The sequence below is a fragment of the Entelurus aequoreus genome, linkage group LG10 (genome assembly GCF_033978785.1).
Source record: "Entelurus aequoreus isolate RoL-2023_Sb linkage group LG10, RoL_Eaeq_v1.1, whole genome shotgun sequence".
NCBI classification, from domain to species: Eukaryota; Metazoa; Chordata; class Actinopteri; order Syngnathiformes; family Syngnathidae; genus Entelurus; species Entelurus aequoreus.
The window spans coordinates 15948510-15972017 of NC_084740.1; the positions used below are offsets into that span (position 1 = coordinate 15948510).

Here is a 23508-nt window from a genome sequence, read left to right on the forward strand (position 1 = left end):
TTAAATCAATTAATCAAAGTTTACTTATATAGCCTTTAATCAGCAATGTCTCAAAGGGCTGCACAAGCCACAGCGACATCCATGACTAAACATTCTGGAAATTATTCCTTTGACACAGGAGGATTTTGAGGAGTAAGACCAAAGTATTTAAATGAGTAGTAGATTGTTTAGGTATTTTGTACTCTTGACTTAATTGGGATCAAACAATTGTATGTAATAGAAGACGATAAGGAACTAGTCTGAATATTGTGTTGATATTGCTGCACTGTTAAAAGCGCTCATGAATATTTAAAACAAAAATTACATTACATGTGATCAGTACTGGAATCGGCCAATTTCACTCATGGAAGATCAATATTGGAATCGGCAGCATAAAAGCCGAATCGATACATACCGGTACCTAATTTTCATGTTACTCAGAATAACCATCCATGCGTACGAGAGCTGGCGGAGGCATGGATGTCAACTACGTAGCAGAGATGGAAAGCACAATGGAAGCTAAACTAACAAAACCTGAAGAGGATTTGGTGCCAAAAAAAGGGAAGGACTCCTTTGTTTGGCTTTGGTTAGGATTGAAAGCAGGAAAACCACCAAAGAACGTTAGGCTACTTTACAAAACATGCCGCCAACAAATCGTTGCTTGCAGTTTAATCACATCAAATCTGTTTTCTATTACTGGAATGAACAGTATAGGGACATCACTAAAATGATTTGTCCTAATCAAATATGATATCACTACTATGGTAGGGCTTACGCCACAAGTCCATAAATCAGTAGTGAAGCTTATGTCCTTATTTTCATCTATCAATGTATGCAGGAGTGTGGCGATCACGTAGTGTTTGCTGGCAAACATACAGCCAAAGAATCGTGGCGGTTCTGAAGTACAAACTGTGACTCCGGGTGGTTTGCTGGCTGGCAGGAGCCACTGTTTTCAGTGATGGTAAAGAGCTGGTGCTCCAGCGCTATCATTTCCATGGTAGATCGCTTCGGCCCCCGTGTCGTCTCTGACCAGCTTTTTGCACTCTATGGGAGCAACAGCACGGGGAACTGCCCTGGACCTTTCTTTGCGGCGAGTTTAGGCAGCTTCTTGACACCACTAGCGTCTTCGAGGGCTTTTGAGGAACCGTTGTGGCGACGCTGACATTTCAGGTGGCTAGTGAGTTTTGATGTGTTGTCGCCTGGTGTTTTTCCCCTCTCCCCGAGTGTTTGCTGAGCTTTTGGTGCAGGTGGCACAAGGGATGTCTTCCGCTGAAGGAGAAAAAAAGTCCCGCACGATCAACGCTGCGTTGTTTACAATCTGAGCGCGGGGGGAGATTATGACCGCCAAACTCACTTACAGCGCAGTGTGCATGCATTATTGGAGTGTTTGGTTTTAACTTTATCAGTTATTTGAGGTATTTTTTACCGACTTATCAGATTTATTGATGTGAAGTCATAATTCCTATGTTGGAACAATATTATTGGGCCAATGATTATCGTACATCCCTAGATTCAAGATTCAAGATTGTTTATTGTCATATGCACAGTTAAACAGACAGTTTGCCGTACAATGAAAATCTTACTTTGCTAGCCAGATTTTCATTGTACGGCAAACTGTCTGTTTAACTAGGTGTCGGGATATAAAATTAGCGACAGCAGGATATATATTTTTGTTTATATCGCACCGCAGTAGACGCCATATCAGATGCAACACTGTGACATGAAGGATTGGGACAGGCAAACATAAATGTTAGCAAAAGCAAGACTAGCTTAGCAATGTGAGCGACAATGCTAACATTATAGTCATATTTTAACAGCAGCATGTTAGGTTAAGCTATTTGCTGAAGAAAAACCAAATGATCAAACTCACAGCTCCCCATGCCTGTACTGTTGGCAAAGCTTTTAAGATGTGTAGCGAAACCCAGGTGGAGCAAAGCAAACACACAACTTGGGAGGGTCTAGATAGGGGCAGGTCAAAGGCGCTATCATGTCCATGAAATAGGAGGTTTTTCCTCCATGACGTTGTCAGAAAGTGACAATTTGAGTGCCTTTCTTTCAAAAGTAACTCAAAAACAAATGAGGAAGATCATAGATTATTTTCTTGTAGGTGCTCATAAACAGGCTCTAGGGCAGACCTGGGCATTCTGCGGCCCGCGGGCCACATCCGGCCCTTTGTACGTCCCTGTGAGGCCAATCATAAATTACAAAATACATTTCAAAAAGTATCTATCTCGAGTGTGCAATACAACGGTGCTGCTTTTGTTTTGAAAAGCGTTATTTGTATTACTTCCGTGTGGACGTATATGCTCGTGCGCGATTGTGAGCGAATGTGAACAGCAGCAATCACAAATTACAAAATAAAGTTTAAAAAACATCTATGTCGTGCGTGCAATACAACTGTGCTGTTTTTATTTTGAAAAGTGTTATTTATGGGCGTATGTCCGTGTGTAACCTGTGAGTGAAGGCGTACAGCGACAAGTCATGCACGGTTTACACCCGAGACGCTAAAAAGAGAAAAGTTGATGACAAATGGCGTGTTTTCAACAAGACATGGACTGCCAAGTATAGGTAAAGCCGTGTGCTTAATTTGTGGTACACATGTTGCTGTGTTTAAAGAATATAGTGTAACGACCTGCTGAAGTTGATAATGTGTTCTTGAGTTGCCGAAATGAGGAGTGAGGATAGACGTGCGTGTGGAAGGAACGAGATAAGTTGAGCTGTGTTAGTATAGGTTGCTCAATAAAAGTTTAAAAAGAGCGTCAGACTTGGTGTGCACTTCTTCTTGACGCTACAATTGGTGGCAGAAGTAAAACTTTGCGCATACTGCGCTGTTTGTGTGCTCAGCCTGTTACGTCATCGGGAGGTACGTGCCACGTGATGAGCTCGCCGCAAAGAGAGAGAGAGAGAGAGAGAGAGAGAGAGGGAGGAAGGAGAGAGGGAGGAAGGAGAGAGGCAGTGTCTACAGGTGCAGCACACGCTGCTTGGCATGGGGGAATCCCGCTCTCAATGAAGACTCCCAGGTTTGATGGCAAGGCGAACTGGGAGGCATTTCATCCCACTTCTGCCACCAATTGTAGCGTCCAGAAGAAGTGCACACCAAGTCTGATGCTCTTTTTAAACTTTTATTGAGCAACCTATACTAACGCAGCTCAACTTATCTCATTCTTTCCACACGCACATCTATTCTCACTCCTCATTTCCGCAATAGCAACGCTTACTCCTTCTTCGCCAATCACCTTACAGGCGTGCTACGTTCACAACAAAGAGGATGCAGGATAAAGTGACAGAAATTGACATTTTTGCATTGTATTATACATCAGGAAGTGTTGTGTAAGAAAGTGTTAAAAATAAAACCATCAAAAGCCATCTGCTTTTGTATAAAGATAAGTTAGGTTAAATTAAAATATAATTATTATTATTATTTATCTTACGGTACATCAAAAATAATTTAAGCAAAATTTAATTGAAATATTGTCGGTGTGGCCCTCCAGCAGTGCTCGGGTTGCTCATGCGGCCCCCGGTAAAAATTAATTGCCCACCCCTGCTCTAGAGACACATGTTACTGTAATAACATAATTTGATAGTCTATTAGGGAATATTAGGGAACCTTTAAAGTACACTAACAGTGTTGGTGCTAGAAATTTTAAAAATGGGGTCCTAAGGACCCCATCAGGTCATACAAATGGGGTCATGTTCAGGAGTGTTAATAGCACGGTGGGTTTGCGGTTGGCTTTGTGGAAAACATAAATAAAGAGTTGAAACAAATCGGCGGCCTCGTCATTCCGATCAAAAAGCGGAACTGTAGGGACCCACTGGAGGGTGTTACCCCAGACAATATATCGGCCCTGGAGGGAACGTCTCCCCCGTGCTCCTCGACCACGGTCTGGGAGCCGACAAGCAGGAAAGGTGTAACTTGATGTTTCTTGGTGCCTGGGGAGGCTGGATCTTTGAAAATCAGTGCACCCGGTCGTAAAGGTGTTCTTTTCATTAGCCAGTTTACATGCCGTGCAAAACATCTTTCCATCGTTATAAGTGAGCCATTTGCTGAAAAGTGGCTCCTGAAGCCACTTTTCATTGAAGCTTCGCTTCTTAGGTTTATTTCTCGCCATGACGAAAACAATAACACGAGGGAAGCTTATCACCGGAAATGCAGTATTTGTGATCGATAAAACTTTCGGCGAACCCCAAATTTAAGAAATTGTACCGGAAAGTACATTACTTTGAAGTCGAGCAATAATTAATAATAATTAATAATTTGACCCGGCAAAATATAAACAAAACAAAACACCGGTGGAAAGCGACAATCGATAAAAAAACCAAAAAACAGGCAAATTGGGCGGGGAAAAAAAAAAGAATCTGCGTCTAGGGGACGCGCGGACTTCCGGAAATTCGATAGGATAGGATAGGATAGGACTTTATTGTCATTGCAACAAGTACAACGAAACTATGTTGATATATCGGCTGAAATTCGCGTCCTTTTTTATTTCAATGTGTAAAAAGACACAAAAAGTGCGTTAACGCCAACACTGACTAAAGTATTTTATTACGTTGCAGCTGTCTGTTGTGACCACTTAAGATTCAGCATTTTTGAACGTAGTGTATCTTGAGAACTTCCAGTCATTTAATTGCTGGATCCATTCTGAATCATTTTTACTCTTTTTTTTCTTGTGCATTCATCACATCATACTCAACAGTAGGATGTGATTACTTTGGAGACTACACTCCTGTCTCTACAAGCCATTGTTCTGTTAAACAACCTGTGTCTTTATTTTGTTTATATTTATCTTTTTCTTTTCCCATGATCATTTTTTTCCTCCCCTCATGATTTTCTATTTTTCCTTTCTCTATGTTGGTATGTATGTGTTTGTGTATGCCCGCCGTGCTGTCTGTGTGGTTGCGGGGCCGTTAGCAGACGCTCTGGTGGTGCAGAAGAGTGGCAGCAGCAGTGTGCTAGCAGAGGGGAAGCCTGAGTCCTGTGGTAAGGATGCTCTTGCTGGAATGGCTGGTGTGTGACATCACTACATGCTTTATATCAATATACATGCTGGTGTGACAGTGCCTCTAGTATGATTTATGTGTTTATAGTCAGTATAACTGCCTTTTTCTCTTTTTGGGGAGATGCCAACTCTCGATTTCCTGGAAAGGGCCCGCAGGCAAAAATAACCACAATGTTCAACATTACGTAAATCCAATAGATTCTTAAGATTTCAGTACAACACACATTGCATCTATTTGTTAACTTTAAGTTGTAATTTATATTACTAATGTTAGGAGTGTGGTGTACTAAAGCGCCTCCTGGTAATATGGAGGGTGGGCATCTATGTTGGAAAAGATCAAAACCTTTTAGTCATACAATTTGGAAAACCTTCCAACATTTTGAGGATACATATGCATGCCTCTTGTCACATTAGACATCAGTGCATTTGGCAGGACAACAGCATTATAACACATTTTGCTGAACAATTTATTGTCCCACAAATTACTGCTGATAAACGATGTAATTGTCAGGATTTTTTGAGAGCAAATTAAGCACTAATGTAATCCTGATAAAAAATACATTAATTATGCAAGCAAACCCTCAATAAACTCTTATTTCTAATTACCACTGTTGTAATTGGCAGGTCAATAAATTTTATTTTCTAAAATAAGCAAACAAGGAAAAGATTCTCAATCTTTTTTTAGCAAAAATTAAGTCCAGTTTCTTTTGGTTGTGTGGTTTGTTTTGTTGCCTTTTTTTGTTGTTGTTGCCACATCCTTTCAACAAATTCGACCTACTAGATCATTTTTCTGTGTTGATGGGCTTATGTTGCTTATGAATTATTCCCACACAAGGACATCTTTGCTGTGCTTCTCACTATATAGTATTGTCCGTGCGTCTTGTGCATGTGAGCCCACTGAGATAAAGATTGTGGATGACTGACAAGAGGGTTCACTCAGTTCATTTAATCCTGCAATTGAATAAACACATCCAGGTGCTGAGAGCTACGGATAGTGAACCCTCTTCCACCCTGATTGAAAGCGAGAGGCCAAGACAACAAACACACAGACATGGCAATTTTTTCCATGACAGCAAAGTAATAAAGTTGATTTTCTTTTATCGTTCCCTGAATTAATTTATCAGCCCAGGCCTAAACAGCGTACGGCATTAACGTATCAAAGGTTTGACATTTTGTCACCTTTTTTTGGAGTGGCAAAATCATGTTTACGCTTGAACGAAAATATTACTTCTGCTCCTCATTCTTGGCATTAAAGTTAATGAGAGTTTTAACATATTATTACAGTGGTTCATATATTTTTACTCTTGTATGGCCATTAATGTCAAATCGTGATTAAAACAGTTCACATTTTTATGAAGACAGCAGCTTCTGTATATACAGTAGAGTTGTACGGTATACGGGTACTAGTATAGTACCGCAATACTAATGAATCATATTCGGTACTATACCGCCTCTAAAATGTACTGGTGAATAAAGTATGTTTCTTACAAGTATCAAATAGCTAAACATGCTTCACTACACACCGTAGCTCACCGGCGTCACAATGTAAACAAACGCCATTGGTGGATCTACAACTGACATCCACTGTAATGATACCAAGTACGGGAGCGTATCTAGTTTATACTACTATGATTACATCTATATTTTTTATCGTCACAAAATCTTTTTTCGTTTTTTTAGAATTTATATTATGTTTATTAACTCAGGAAATATGTCCCTGGACACATGAGGACTTTGAATATGACCAATGTATGATCCTGTAACTACTTGGTATCGGTTTGATACCTAAATTTGTGGTATCATCCAAAACTAATGTAAAGTATCAAACAACAGAAGAATACATTATTATTGCATTTTAACAGAAGTGTAGATAGAACATGTTAAACGGAAAATAACCAGATATTAACAGTAAATGAACAAGTAATGATAATGGGTTATACTTGTATAGCGCTTTTCTACCTTCAAGGTACTCAAAGCGCTTTGACAGTATTTCCACATTCACCCATTCACACGCACATTCACACACTGATGGCGGGAGCTGCCATGCAAGGCGCTAACCAACAGTAGATTAATAATTCCTTTTCTACCACTTGTCCTTAATAATGTTGGCAAAATAATAGAATGATAAATGACACAATATGTTACTGCATACATCAACAGTTAAATTAGGAGCTTTTGTTTGCTTACTTACTACTAAAAGAAAAGTTGTCTTGCATGTTCACTATTTTATTTAAGGACAAACTTGCAATAAGAAACATATGTTTAATGTACCCTAAGATTTTTTGTTAAAATAAAGCCTATAATGTAATTGTTTTGCTGTCCCCTTTATTTAGAAAAGTATCGAAATACATTTTGGTACCGGCACCAAAATATTGGTATCGGGACAACACTAATATACAGTAGATTATTTTTGATGTTGTCAAAAATATAGATATGTCTAAGCCAAAACATTGAGTCGATTCATCAATACCTGCTTTTTTAGTACTGTCAGTACCTAACACTTTTTCCTCGACAAACCGCGTCAATTTTCGGCGCGTGAGCAGTAGAGTCAGTACCGAGGAAAAACAAATGCTTGCTGTCTTTAAAATGCTCCGGTGTTTCCCATATATTTACTTATTTGTGGTGGCCTGTCACAAATGCAAAATTGGCATTCCAGGCTCGCTCTCACTCATAAACGAGTTATTATAAAACTGTGGGAGTGTTACATAAATGTTAAGTGTCATAACTCCACTTCACAACACTTGCCCGGTTTGCCAGAAAATGAGACATTGTCGCTATATTCACAGAGTAAAGGTACATTTTAAAAGTGGGAAAAAAAGAGGTGTATCTTGTGTCTCGGCACATTTCGGAATAGAATAAACCAATAAAACTACAAAGATTTTGAAAGAAAGCAAAAAGCCATAAAGTAACGAGAAAAGGTTGAAATGTTGAAACCACAAAAAAAAAAAAAGATTATTTTTTAAGATGTTTTAACCATTTCATTACAAATGACATGTCACGCTACCGCCACATTGGAAAATTATTAAGAACAATGTTTGTTTTACATACTTGAAGGATCCACGGCATTGCTGTTTTTCTATAGTATGAACAGGGCTCAGTATCATGGCCAAATTTTCAAATGGATTCTAAATTGATTAATCACAATTTGATTTGATTCAATTTAATAAATATAAAACATGTCTCAAATCTGTTACAAAATACACAAATACTGTTTTTTTCTCTTCACCATAAAAAACAACAACTCTTGACTGTTACAAACTTCATCCAAAGTCTCAAAGGTGCAATTTGACATATCGTGAAATTTCTTGTTGTATTATTTTGTTAAGCTAAGCTACTCTTCAAATCTGGTCACTTTCTGTTGTGACATGATTTTCTGGTAAAATTTAATAAACACTTATTTTTTGTTGCTCGGCTACTTTGCATTAGTTGTGGATGATACTTCACATTTGGGCATTTAATACCAAGTAGTTACAGGAGCAGTATTGGTCATACTTCTCCCCTCAAGCTGGGCACATGGAATGTCAGAACAATGACACCAGGACTGTCCGACGACCTCCAGGCCATCAGCGATGCTCGGAAGACCTCAGTCATCAACGATGAACTTGTGAGACTGCAGGTTGACATTGCCGCACTGCAGGAGACGCGGCTTGCCGACTCTGGAACTCTCAGAGAGAATAACTTTACGTTCTTCTGGCAAGGGAAGAGTGCCGAGGAAACCAGAGAGTATGGCGTTGGATTTGCTGTCCGGAACTCTCTACTGGGAATGATAGAACCCTGTCAACAAGGCATAGAAAGACTGCTATCACTCCGTCTCCACACCACCACTGGGCCCGTCAACCTGATCAGTGTATATGCACCAACACTCAGCGCCACCAGGGATACCAAGGACAAATTCTACAGCCAGCTAGACTCTCTTATCGACAGGATCCCAAAAGAAGAGCATCTGATACTGCTAGGTGACTTCAACGCCAGAGTGGGCGCTGACCACGACTCTTGGCCCTCCTGTCTTGGAAAGTTTGGCGTTGGAAAGATGAATGAGAATGGGCAACGACTCCTGGAATTGTGCTCATACCATGACCTCAGCATCACCAACTCCTTCTTCCAGACAAAGCCCCAGCACAAAGTGTCTTGGAGACACCTTCGCTCCAAACACTGGCACCAGCTAGACCTGATCATCACCAGGCGATCTGCGTTGAAGTGCGTCCTCCTTACCCGCACCTTTCACAGCGCTGACTGCGATACTGATCACTCGCTGGTGTACACCAAGATGAGACTTCTGCCTAAGAAGATCCATCGCTCCAGGCCCCAGGGCAAACCCTGCATAGATGTGAGCAAGACCGCACATTCTGACAAGGTAGCGGAATTCACCCAATCTCTCTCCGAGGTGCTTGACTCAGATCCTCCTGGTGGCTCAGCCACAGAGAGATGGGACCGCATTAGAGAGTCAGTACACAGCACTGCCATGATGGTCTTTGGAAAGAAGCAGACAAAGAACAACGACTGGTTTGAGGCCAACTCCTCTATACTCACTCCAGCCGTAGAAGAGCGCCGCAGAGCTCACCTGGAATACAAGCGATCCCCCAGCCAGAGGACCCTGCAGGTGTACAGATCTGCCAAGAGCAAAGTACAGAGACTAGCAAGGCAATGTGCTAACGAATACTGGCTCCAGCTCTGCCAGAGCATCCAGTTAGCGGCTGATACTGGAAACATCAGGGGCATGTACGAAGGCATCAAGAAAGCCATGGGCCCCACCAAGAAGGTTACAGCACCACTGAAGTCTGCCACGGGCGAGACCATCCAGGACAAAGGCAAGCAGATAGAGAGATGGGTGGAACACTATTCCGAACTGTACTCCAGACAGAATCAGGTCACATCCGATGCCCTTGCAGTCATTGAAAGCCTCCCTCTCATGGCTGAACTGGACGAGAAACCCACTGTGGCTGAACTGAAGAAGGCCATTGAGAGCCTGTCCTCAGGGAAAGCGCCTGGGAAGGATGGCATACCACCAGAAGTCATCAAGTGCGGCGACAGCACACTGAGGGAACATCTTTACGACCTCCTCTGTCAGTGCTGGGAGGAAGGAGCAGTACCTCAGGACATGAGAGACGCCAACATCGTTACCCTGTACAAGAACAAGGGTGATAGAAGCGATTGTAACAACTACAGAGGAATATCTCTCCTAAGCATCATAGGCAAAGTCTTTGCACGCGTCCTCCTGAACAGAATGCAGAAGCTTGCTGATAGAGTATACCCAGAGTCACAGTGCGGGTTCCGCTCGGAAAGATCAACCATTGACATGGTCTTCACCATCAGGCAACTGCAAGAAAAGTGCAGAGAGCAGCACAAGCCCCTCTTTCTGGCCTTCATAGATCTGACCAAAGCGTTTGACCTTGTCAGCAGGGATGGGCTCTTCACAGTCCTAGCGAAGATTGGCTGCCCACCGAGACTCCTGAGCATGATCAAGTCGTTCCATGACGGCATGAAAGGCACAGTTCAATATGACGGCTCGACGTCAGATGCTTTCGACATCCGCAGTGGCGTCAAGCAGGGCTGTGTCCTCGCTCCCACTCTCTTCGGCATCTTCTTTGCCGTTCTGCTGAAGCATGCCTTCGGATCGTCGACCGAGGGTGTTTACCTCCACACTCGGTCAGACGGCCGACTGTTCAACCTGGCTCGCCTAAAAGCAAAGAGCAAGGTCCGGAAGGTAACCATCAGAGACATGCTGTTTGCAGATGACGCTGCTCTGGCCACCCACACAGAAGAAGAGCTACAGAGCCTGATGGACCGCTTTGCAAAGGCATGCGAAGAGTTCAGCCTGACTATCAGTCTGAAGAAGACAAATGTGATGGCCCAAGATGCTGAACCACCCTGTATCACCATCAACGACTATGAACTAGAGGTCGTCAGCCAGTTCACATACCTTGGTTCCACCATCACTGACAACCTCTCACTAGAAGCAGAGATCAACAAGAGGATCGGCAAGGCTTCCACAACCTTGGCCAGGTTGTCACAAAGAGTGTGGAACAACAGCATGCTGACAATCAACACCAAGATCGCTGTGTATCGTGCCTGCGTGCTAAGTACTCTCTTGTACGCCAGCGAATCCTGGACTCTGTACTCCTCGCAGGAGAAGAGGCTAAGTGCCTTTCACATGCGCTGCCTCGGTCGCATACTCGGGATTATATGGAGCGATCGTGTGACAAACAACGAGGTGCTGATGCAAGCCAAGATTCCCAGCATGGTCACTCTGCTCCGTCAGCGTCGCCTTCGATGGCTGGGCCATGTGCGTCGAATGGACGATGGCCGGATCCCCAAAGACATCCTCTACGCAGAGCTTGCCTCCGGCAAGAGGACAACGGGACGGCCACATCTCCGCTTCAAGGATGTCTGCAAGCGTGACCTGAAAGCGCTCGACATGGACCTGAACACCTGGGAAGAGCTTGCTCAGGACAGATCCAGCTGGAGACACACCGTGAACACTGGACTGAAAGCTGGCGAGGCAAAACTCTGCCAGCTTGCAGATGAGAAGCGAGCTCAGAGAAAGAGCAAGCAACTACATCCTGTCGCTGACTTGACTTATAAATGCACCAAGTGCAACAGAGACTGTCACTCCCGTGTGGGTCTGTACAGCCACAGCAGACGCTGCATGACCAACTAAATCATATCCAAGGGGCGCTAATCCATTGTCTTCCAAGACTTACGGATGCCAGTAGTAGTAGTATTGGTCATACCAATGCTGAAACTGATACTTAAAATTTTCAAGATCATTAAATGATACATTTTTTGTTCACAATTGTAAACAAACAAAACACAGGATAGTGGCGGAACAATTTAAATTAACTATATAAATTATTTCCTACCATTGTCTCTGATTTAAATAATTTTTTTGCCCATAAAACCCTCCTGTCCAGGGATTTATTTCCTGAGTTTGTAAACAATAACAAAAACGACAAAAGATTTTTTGATAGTAAAAAATATCGACCTAATTGCTGTAGTATTGACCATATACAATACTGATACTATACTTATATTATTACTGTCGATATCTGTGTCGATTAGCCCACCTCTGTGGTTAGTATATCCTCCTGCAGTGTGTACTGTAGTAGCTAGTTCTCATCCTCCAGGGATAATACTTGTAAAAAACAGTTTATTTTCTGCCATGGAGGCAAGGATTGCTGACTTACAAATGGCTTTCCACTGTGGAGGGATATTAGTCGCTTGCTAAAAAACTAAAGTGTGTTTCCAATTTGAAAAAGGACACCGCTAGAATCATCAACATGCATTATCACGATATAACCTTAGTACTAAAAGCTCTATTGTCTGCCAAATTGATACAATTCATATCATATATCGTGCAACTCTAAGCAGCAAAATTTGTGAATGTAAAATAGTTGACTACTGTCATTCGTGATATTTTTTATAAGTGCAGTATTGTTTGTTTTGGTATACTGAAAGTAGGGATGTACTTTTAATGGTAGGAACATTTTATGTTATGTTTTTTTTTTTTACCAAAATGATCATCGTTGATATTATTGCGGTGGTGTTAAATCTGCTGAAAAAGTACTTATACTACAATGAAATCTTTCCACAGTTTTGTTTTTAACATGCTGTCAAAAAACACCTTTGTCTCTTTTTCTTTTGAGTATAGAACAATCAGCCTGAGCGACACTTAAGAGGGAGCACCGCTTGTAGTTTCAATGTGCACAATTGAACAGCTTCGTCGCTCAGTCAGCAATATTTGTTTTGAAGTTTAGTTTGGGGTATGTTGTTCTTTAATGGGAAAAGACATAAATGGCTCTTTTTTCACGGTAGGGAATTTAAGCTACTGAGCTGGCGCTTGTCAGCCTTTGAGTTTATCAAAGTACAGTTATTAATCTCGGTTTTTTGGATCATTTTGATTTAAATTGATTATTTACCGTAGTTACATCCCTAACTGGGAGGCTGTAGACCACTGTTATTCTTTTTTGAATGGATAGTTTCCTCTTGGCAGCTGGTACTGCAATTTAAATTTTGTACAAAACATTGATTTTAAATACTTGATGGTTTGAAACAGGTTTCAATAAAGAAGTGAGTTTAAATGTTAATGTTTTCGCTTTATCGTGTTATCAAATAAGTATAGAGAATTTGGGAAATTCATAGGAAATTTATAGTATAGTGACGAGTCGACCCTAACGTGTAATTTACCTTAATAATCCTGTGAGGGAATTTATGGGGAAATTGACTTCAAAATTTGTATTTCCATTTTCATTACCCATACATTCCATCCGTATCTGTGTGTTATTCTTGTCAGAGAATTGGTAGAAAGATGCTAAAGTGTAATGTAAGGTTGCTCTGTTGTAAAGCCTGGCTGGCTTCCTTCTCTTTTGTGATGCATAGGCTGAGTGTGCTATATCAGTTTTAAATGTCAGCTTTGTCCCAAGAGTGCATTTTTGTTGCGTTTCAGCAAAGGGTGCCGATAAAAAATCAGTTAAAGCTCCTAAATAATGCATTAGTTCAGATGGATTGGCCGGATCAATGACCATGTCAGCACTCCCACTCCTTAACGTTTTATAAACCCTGACCTAAACCACAGTTAAGCACAGAAAGCAAGATCAACATCTAGAGGTAAAATCACACCAGCTCTTTTCGCTCTTATGGCTTAATAACTTTGACACCCCTGCCTTGTCCTTTCCCTTCCCCCGTTTAGCTCCCCAGCCCTGTTTAGCCCAGACTCTCCTGTCCTCCCCCCAGCCTGGGGCTTTTCCCTTCCCCAAACCTCTCTCCCATCTATTAGCTCCCATTCCTTCCACTCGACAGCCCCCCAACACCCTTATTGATCCTTTGCCTCTCCGGTTGATGCTGCACTGGGCAAGAAATGTCAGTCACAACAAGAAAGTAGTTCAAGGGTCAGACAATAACACGTTACTAGCTCAAAATGCAGATTTTCTGGCTTTGTAACAAATCTTTATAACATTTTTACACTGTCAGTACAGTTATTATCACCCAGGATTAGATAAGCCGTAATCGAATGAAACCATGCGTTAAGAAACCGAAAATAATGGTTTCCCCCTTAAAATGTTTATTATGTAGCAAAGTTTCAACCATTTCCTGTCAAAAAGACATGGTGCAGCTGTTCTCGCTACACACACACCCACACAACATAATATAAACGCAATAGTGTTAAGTGATAGCATGAAAACTGCAAGCTATTTTGCAATTTTAGCATGATACTGTCTTCATGTGTGTGACATTTCATACAGGTGTTAGCTTTTTGACTTTTCTTTCCTGTCTCACTTTGCAGGTCTGGTCCAGCGATGTGTAATCATCCAGAAAGACGAAAATGGCTTCGGGCTCACAGTCAGCGGTGACAACCCCGTGTTTGTGCAGCTTGTCAAAGAAGGTGAGGTCTCAACTCTTTCCTCATTAAAGCTTCTCTCTTGCACTTCATTTGTTGCTGCTGACTGTATATTTCCTGAGAGAAGCTGCGCTATTTTTTTTAAAGATGGGACTTTTTGACAGGATGTGCGGTCACTGGCATAGTGTGTTGCTGACTGGGGAGGATGGTGTGGGTTGTTATCAGGTTACAAAGAGAGAACTGTCATCACCGCTCAGCATTGTTTAACGCTCTTTGTTTGGCTGCTGTTTCGCTCTCTGACTCAACACTTAGGGACTGTTTCGGCTGTTCACGAGACCGTATATATTTAAAAATGAATTTAAAAAAAAAACATGCCGCTGTGGACTAGCTCAGACAACAGACACTTTTTGTGAGTAAACAAGTTTCAAAGTAAAAATTATAACTGGCAGATGCAGTGTAGCAGTACAGTATCTTTACTGTGACACACTTCTTCCATAACTGAAATTAGCAGCCCAAATATATACGGTTTCTATGTAGCTTGGTGTTATTCTAAATCAGTGTTTTTCAACCTTTTTTGAGCCAAGGCACATTTTTTTCATTGACAAAATGCAGAGGCACACCACCAGCAGAAAACATTACAAAATGAAACTCAGTAGCCGATATTGACACTAAAAAGTCGTTCTCGCAATTGTTGGATATGAATTTAAACCATAACCAAGCATGCATCAATATAGCTCGTCTCAAAGTAGGTGTACTTTCACCACCTGTCACATCACACCCGGACTTATTTTGAGTTTTTTGGTGTCTTCCTGTGTGTAGTGTTTTAGTTCTTGTCTTGCGCTCCTATTTTGGTGGCTTTTTCTCTTTTTTTGGTATTTTCCTGTCATGTCTTCCTTTGAGCGATATTTCCCGCATCTACTTTGTTTTAGCAATAAAGAATATTTCAGTTGTTTTTATCCTTCTTTTTGTCGACATTGTTGATTGTCATGTCATGTTCGGATGTACATTTTCTTTTCTCCACAGTAAGTCTTTGCTGTCGTCCAGCATTCGGTTTTTTTCTCCTTTGCAGCCAGTTCAGTTTTAGTTTCGTTCTGCATAGCCTTCTCTAAGCTTCAATGCCTTTTCTTAGTGGAATATTTTTTTGGTTCAAGCATTAGACACTTTTTTACCTGCACGCTACCTCCCGCTGTTTCCGACATCTACAAACTAATTACCGTATTTTTTGGACTAAAAGTCACAGTTTTTTTCATAGTTTGGCCGGGGGGGTGCGACTTATGTGTGACATTATTAACACATTACCGTAAAATATCAAATAATATTATTTAGCTCATTCACGTAAGACACTGGACGTATAAGATTTCATCGGATTTAGCGATTAGGAGTGACAGATTGTTTGGTAAACGTATAGCATGTTCTATATGTTATAGTTATTTGAATGACTCTTACCATAATATGTTACGTTAACATACCAGGCACGTTCTCAGTTGGTTATTTATGCGTCATATAACGTACACTTATTCAGCCTGTTGTTCACTATTCTTTATTTATTTTGACTTGCCTTTCAAATGTCTATTCTTGGTGTTGGGTTTTATCAAATAAATTTCCCCCAAAAATGCGACTTATACTCCAGTGCGACTTATATGTTTTTTTCCTTCTTTATTATGCATTTTCGGCCGGTGCGACTTATACTCCGAAAAATACGGTAGCTGCCACCTACTAATATGGAAGAGTATTACACGGTTACTCTGCCGAGCTCTAGACAGCACCGACACTCAACAACAACAACACATCAATTGCAGACTATAATTACTGGTTTGCAAAAAATATTCTTTAACCCAAATATGTGAAACTAGATAATCTCCCACGGCACACCAGACTGTATCTCATGGCACACTAGTGTGCCGCGGCACAGTGGTTGAAAAACAATGTTCTAAATACACCTTTGGATAAGAAAAGGAGGCCTAGCATCTTGTGCACTCATGCGTGCTACGTGGTATGCAAAATATTCTGTCTTCAGGCTTTTTTGTAGCTCGGTGTAAATAAAGATTATTTCAAATTCCATCCATCCATCCATCCATTTCCTACCGCTTATTCCCTTCGGGGTCGCGGGGGGCGCTGGAGCCTATCTCAGCTACAATCGGGCGGAAGGCGGGGTACACCCTGGACAAGTCGCCACCTCATCGCAGGGCCAACACAGATAGACAGACAACATTCACACTCACATTCACACACTAGGGCCAATTTAGTGTTGCCAATCAACCTATCCCCAGGTGCATGTCTTTGGAGGTGGGAGGAAGCCGGATTACCCGGAGGGAACCCACGCAGTCACGGGGAGGACATGCAAACTCCACACAGAAAGATCCCGAGGCCGGGATTGAACTCACGACTACTCAGGACCTTCGTATTGTGAGGCAGACGCACTATCCCCTCTGCCACCGTGCTTATTTCAAATTGTCTTTACAAAATAATAACCCCAAAAAGAAACAATACAATAAAAGCGATCGATGTGCACCGAGAACTGCGCAACCTGTCTCATCTGTACCATTGAGTGTTGTTGTGATGTTCTGTACATATCAAGCAAGCAGTGTTTCTATTCCACACATTTATAATGACAGCAAACTGGCAGTCATTCCTCTCGCCAGCACTTATCTATCATGCGAGCCACTATTGGAAAAACTGTATCAGCTGACAAGAGTCATAATAAACCTGTCTCACACTGTAACTAAATCCCTTTGTTTGCTTTGGAGCTGTGTAACAGGTCCGTCATGAAATATAACCATTCTTATGGTACTCAAAACAGTTGCTTTGGTTTGTCGGGTAGTATTTTATTGTTGGCAACAATTTGTCTTTGAGTTACTTTAATTCTGTGACGACTGTGTGTTTGCCAGATGGAGCTGCAATGCGGGCAGGTGTTCAGACAGGAGATAGGATCATCAAGGTAATGACTGTCTGCCTCTCTTTTTATGCTCAATTCAAATGTTTTGTTGCCCAAGGCCAAAACAGACTGTTGGCTGCCACCTCCTGGCCAATCATTACTGTTGAATATTAGGTAGATAGGCTTGTGTATTAATGGCCATGCTACAAATGATGCCTTACAGGTTAATGGGACTCTTGTTACACATTCAAACCACATTGAAGTGGTGAAGCTTATCAAATGTAAGTCCTTTGTCTTCTTCTAATGTTAAAAAGTATGCTACTTTTAAGCAATAACCGAATGTTGATTTTCCGGTTTTAGCGGGCTCCTATGTGGCTCTCACCGTACTGGGTCGCCCTCCGGGGCTCACCCAGATCCCCCTGTCTGAAGCCGAGTCTGAAATGCTGGGCGTTAGCATTTCCTCCCCAAACTCTCCAGCAACAGAGCGCCCATACAGTCCTCACGACCGCCTCGCCTCCACACAACCTCAATGGGTGCTTATGAATTACTTAACATGCTTTGCACAGATACAGAATGAGTTAAAAGCCTCTTCTGCTTGTACTGCATTTTTTGGACTGTACATCTCTTGTTGTCCTGTCTAGGCAATGAAGGAGGAGTATGGCAGAAACCCCTCCCCCAAACTACTGAAAGACAGCCAGGAAGCTAAGAAATACATTCCACAGCCGCAGGGTCAGCTCCTCACGTCCACTGGCGCAACTCAGGTAGAACAGATCGCACTTGCTTCCCGAAAAATAAACAGTGGGGTGTCAAGTAGGCATCAGCAACATCCGTAAGGTCTTTGTATCATTGAGATTAGAGCAGGCTCCAGACCAACATTAATCCTGATCTTATTTGGGGATTAAGAACCTGTGGAAAGCTACTCTATTGTGTCCGTGCCATCTTTGTATGCAGTATACCCGTGTGTAATGTAAACAGTGTTTATTTCACTATATGGCCAATTTTGCTATTATCAGCGCTGTTTCACTCATAACTCCACAGAAGGGTTATACAACTAGATTGTTTTGGGGGCCAGATTTCCAGAAAGCTAAGGACCTGGGGGCTAGACTTCTCCTTGCACCATTAGTCTTATTTTGCATATTCCGGAGAACCAGCGTCCTCTACAGTAGATATTTGATTTTGGTCTATTTATTTTGTCAGAGTTATGTTTTACTGTAGTGTAAAACCCACCAGAGATATTTGTAAGAAATAGATCACTTGAATGCTTTGAGAGAAGACTTAAAGAAAAAAAAAGTGTATGAAGTGTACAAAGATGATGATAATAATGCATACAACTCATTTATGAAAATATTGAATCATCTGTTTGACAAGAACTGTAAAAAAATCAAAATTGCAGGCAATGGCAGAACAAATGTAATTAAGAAACCTTGGATAAAAAATGCTTGCAAGAAAAAAATCTTTTGTATAGAACATTTTTTTAAATCAAGGACAGGAGACTCAGAAGAGAGGTACAAAAATATAAAAACAAATTGATATGGATTATGAGAAAACATAAAAAAGAATACTTTAATCAATTGCTAGACAAAAATAAAGACAACATAAAAGGTACATGGGGAATAATTAACAGGGTTCTAAAAAAAGAAAAAGCCCAACTTAAAAATTCCAAATCATTTCAATAAAGATAATAAAGATGTTTACGACAAAGATGATGTAGTAAATGATTGTATTCCTTTCTTTTGCTAAATGAATACCGAAAATTAAAGTTGATAATAAAATTGGAGAATTTATGATAGATTATATAAACAGGATTTTCTCTTGATAAAGTAGACAAGATTCAATCAATCAATCAATCAATGTTTATTTATATAGCCCTAAATCACAAGTGTCTCAAAGGGCTGTTGAAATATTACAAACTGTGAAGCAGTGTCCAAATAAGACCTCAAATGATTGTGTAGACATGAATATGACATTTATAAAGTGTATCTTATATTTAGTTATTGAACCATTTGTAATTTATAGTTCATGAAAGGGATATTTCCAGACTGTATTAAAATTGCTAAAGTAATACGACTTTACAATTGTGGAAACAAACATGAGTACTCCAATATCACAGCTGCCACAGTTCTCAAAGATCTTAGAGAAAGTGTTTGCTTTTAGGTTAAATAAATGTACTAATACGGTAGATGTATCATTTTAGGTAATAGTCAATATGGGTTTCATCCCAATCACTCAACAACAACAGCAATCATTGATTTGGGAGAAGACATGTCAACTGCAATAGATAGAAAACAATATTTAGTAAGTATTTTTGTAGACCTTCAAAAAGCGTTTGGTACACTAGATCATAAGTTATTATTGGACAAACTGTACAAATATGGAATAAGAGGAGTGGCTCATGAGTGGGTCCAAAGTTACTTGAAGGACAGAAAACAGTTTGTGGAAGTTAACTGGAAGTCTGCCTTATAGGAACAGTCCTTAGACCAATACTGTTTCTCATGTAGGTCAATGGTATTACCATGGTTTCCAAACTGTTTAAGTGTATTTTATTTGTGGACGACACAGCCTTATTTTATTCAGGACAAAATATTACAGATGTGTAAGGGGTGGTTGAAAAGGAATTCATCAAAATTAAAATATGGTTTGAAGTAAGTAGATTATCCTTGAACACTAGTAAAACTAAATTTATGATTTTTTGCAATAGTTAGAAAAGTGTGGATGGTTCATTATATTTTGAAGGAGTTAGGATTCAAAGAACACGAGATCAAGTTTATGGGTGTTATGATTGATGAACATTTGTCCTGGCAATCACTTATAAATGATACAAAGGTTAATATATCTAAAACTATTGCTATTTTACACAAAGTGAAGGAATTGCTAAATCAAAAAGCATTGTATATTTTGTATAACTCACTGATTGTTCCATATTTGAGGTGTGGGGTAGTGCCTGTAAAACATATTTAAATCCAATCTTCTTTCTGAAGAAAAGAGCTGTAAGAATCATCACTGGAAATGCATACAGGGAACCCACAAACCCAATATTCAAACAGTTAAACTTATTAAAATTGTATGAACTGGCATAGTATAATATCCTAAAAATTATGTACAAAACACATGCAACAATTCTACCAAACAACATTCACAACAGTTTTGTAAAAAGACAAAGTAATCAAAGTAATTATAATCTGAAAGGGACTGAGATTTTTAGTAAATCTAGATTTAGAACAGTGATATTGGAAATAAGTATTTTAATCAGAGGTGTCTGTTTATGGAACAATCTTGACAGTGGAATAAAACAATGTAAATCTCTTTCTGTATTACTTTTTTTTTTTAAATCATGATGATTAAAAGATAGGACTGAGAATAATGATTTCTTCATGATTGGTTTAATTGTTGTAAAATGAAAATATGGCTCTGTAGTTGCCAACATTGAATGTCAATTGTTGTATTTGTGAAAATAGTGAGCATATATTAAACGTTTTTAACTTCTTTCTGCTCCTTTTCATTCATATTTTACCTTAATGTTATGTTGATTAATTGATTTTTTATTTTATTCCTTTGTTTGATTTTTTATGAATAAAGTAAATAAATGAACTGAACTGAACTGAAAGGTTAAAATGTCAAAGCAAGGATCTGCCAATGTGTTTGCAGTGGTCCAAGTTCCTCTATACAACAGGAGAACTCTAGTGTTTTTAGGAATTTGCTGCAAAAATGTTTGTCTCCCAAGTTTTGATCTGAACTCGGGGGCCGGTATGGTGTCTATCCCGCCAGTTGAATAGCCCTGTACCTAACCTACTGTACTTCCTTTTTTCTTACACCCCCCGCCCCCTTTTATTTCCTGTTTCTTCCATCCTGCATACAGCCTTCGCTTTGTATTTGTGTAGATATTCTAGCCTTTGTTGTGATGTTGGCCTATTCCATTTATCACAAATATGTCTCCATGCACATGTAGGAGGCTGCCCCAGGTGGAGATGGAGATGACGGTAGCATGTTTGAGACTGAGCACACTCCTGCCTCGGTGGGAGACCGGAGTGCTGACATGTCCTGGAGCAGCACCCCTGTAAGTCATCATTGCCAATCCTAATTACGCAATTAATTCAGAGCAATTATATGTCCTGTGCTTCCTACAGTCTGTGATGATTAGGTGTTCATTTGTGAGTTACTGTATGATACATCCAACCAACAGATTTCTTCGGGATTGGGTCTCGGATCCCCAGAGAGTTTCTGCCAGAGAGAATTGTCCTACCCTAGCCCAAAGAGCACACCAAGGAACAGCTTCAACTCCTGCCACTCCCCGGAGACAGAGGATGCCACTGACCTGGTAGTCATACATGTTTGCCTTGTGTATTTTCTTTGTCACACATATTTATGTCCAACTGGTAGTCAATGTAATATTGGGCAAAATGGCCTAAAAATACAATTTAGAATTTTTCACAAAAAATGTGATTTACAGTTTTATCACATTGTTTTTCCTACATTTTAAAGAAACACATATTAAACACATATCAATGACCGATAATTCAAAACAAGTTTTGCTTTTATTTAGAGGTGACCTATGATGAATTTCGTCTTTTCTGACTCATAAATGTTGTTACAATGTTGAAAATGCCAAAGTTTCAAAATGATCAGTTTCATGCATTTTAGTGTGAGCTTGCATGCAGTTTTGTATGCCTCTCTTTTCGCGGGGTTAGCAGTCAGGCTACGTCAGTGAGGTTGACGTACTTATTTTCAGCATTATTTCCTCGCCTTATGCTTCAGGCTCCGAGGAAAAAAAAAGTTTAGATAAAGTATTATTTTCATATAATCTTGCTGTAATCGCATCATAACACAGATATGCGACATGAAGTGACATAAATGCTGGTAAAATCAGCTGCTTTTTATGTGTGTGCAGGTGTACCTAATTTTGTTACCAAGTGAATTTATATAATTATGAAGTTTGTTTCTGAGTGTGTGAAACCGTGAAAAAAAATAACGCTGACCACTTAAAAATATATATTTAAACTGTACATTTTCAAAAGATTAATTATGATACTTTTGGAGAGGGTTAATTAATTTCACAATGTCGCACTGTTGTGTTGTCCCCAGGACTCTGTTTCTCCCACCACAACCAGCAGTCCTGCCTCTCGCATCGTCTCGCACATCATCGGAGCAGAGGACGATTATTTTGATTCTGACCATGAGCAGGTATTTTACCTCATGACCATCTACATCAGGGGTGTCAAACTCATTTTAGCTCAGGGGCCGGATAAAGGAAAATCTATTCCCAAGTGGGCCAGAATGGTAAAATCATGGCATGACAACTTAAAAATAAAGACAACTTCAGGTTGTTTTCTTTGTTTTACTTTGGCAAAAAATAGAACAAGCAAATTATGAAAACGTAAAAATCACAAATAATCCTCTGGACAAAACACTTCAAATTTGTTGAAAATTCCGAAGAAATTGGTGCAGTTTCAAAAACACAATGAGCTTAGACTTTGTCTCAGTGTATCTACAAAGCCAGGATTAAACTTTAAATCACAGTCTTTCTGGGATTGAACAAAAACTCAACATGTAAACTCTTCTAGGTATCAAATACGTTCTTTGTCCACATATCAATCCAGAGCTTACTCAATAAACCGTAAAAACGGAGGTCAAATCTTTTGAAAAGGGTTAAGTTCACTTTTCTTGTGTTTGACAGAGACATTTTGGGGCAACGAGGTGGCAAATGACGATGCGTTCGAAGCAGAATAAATAAAACGGCAGGTTTTTTAAGTTTCATGTGGGTCGAGGAGGAGGAGGAGCCACAGTCCCCCTTTACCGTGTACCCCTTGCTTGGCCCCGGTATAAACCGTTTGCTTGCCAGCAGAATTTCTATTATGACATCCAGTGGACACATTTAGAACAGCAGTTTCTTTCGTTCAAAAAAAAAAAGGAGCTCATTTTTATACTTGGCAAACTCATCACGCGGGCCATACGTTTGACACCCCTGATCTACATTGTCAGTCATTGCTTAACTGTTATATTGTTTGTTTTGGTTCATATCGTTTTATCTTCCAGACAAATGGCCAGTGTTACCGCTTCACCAGCATTGAGCAGCTCAAGTCTCGGCCTGCCCACCTTGCAGCTTTCCTGCATCACGTCATATCTCAATTTGATCCGGCCCCTGTGGTATGAACCCCCTTTATCCATACACCCCTTTTTTACTTGGAATTGTCTTTTATTCATACATTTGCTTGGCTTGTGTCCCCAGCTGTGCTATCTCTACGCCGACTTCTACAAGCAGACTAACTCCAAAGAGACCAGACGGGTGTTCATGGACCTCCACACCTTCTTCATTGATCGTGGAGCAG

At 40.4% G+C, this 23508-nt stretch overlaps 1 protein-coding gene across 6 annotated transcripts in view; it reads left to right on the plus strand.

Moving 5' to 3' along the window:
* arhgef12a (Rho guanine nucleotide exchange factor (GEF) 12a) overlaps positions 1–23508 on the plus strand; it is a 103884-nt gene that overhangs the window by 61791 nt on the left and 18585 nt on the right. For 2 of the 6 annotated variants that reach the window (XM_062060208.1, XM_062060207.1), the window contains exons 4-14: positions 4889–4957; positions 14257–14355; positions 17199–17248; positions 17409–17466; positions 17546–17718; positions 17827–17946; positions 21132–21239; positions 21366–21500; positions 22265–22363; positions 23216–23326; positions 23409–23507. In XM_062060208.1, coding sequence (XP_061916192.1) covers positions 4889–4957; positions 14257–14355; positions 17199–17248; positions 17409–17466; positions 17546–17718; positions 17827–17946; positions 21132–21239; positions 21366–21500; positions 22265–22363; positions 23216–23326; positions 23409–23507 — 1121 coding nt within the window. The remainder of the gene's footprint in view (positions 1–4888; positions 4958–14256; positions 14356–17198; positions 17249–17408; positions 17467–17545; positions 17719–17826; positions 17947–21131; positions 21240–21365; positions 21501–22264; positions 22364–23215; positions 23327–23408; position 23508) is intronic. The other 4 variants (XM_062060211.1, XM_062060209.1, XM_062060212.1 and 1 more) reach the window with 2 other exon arrangements.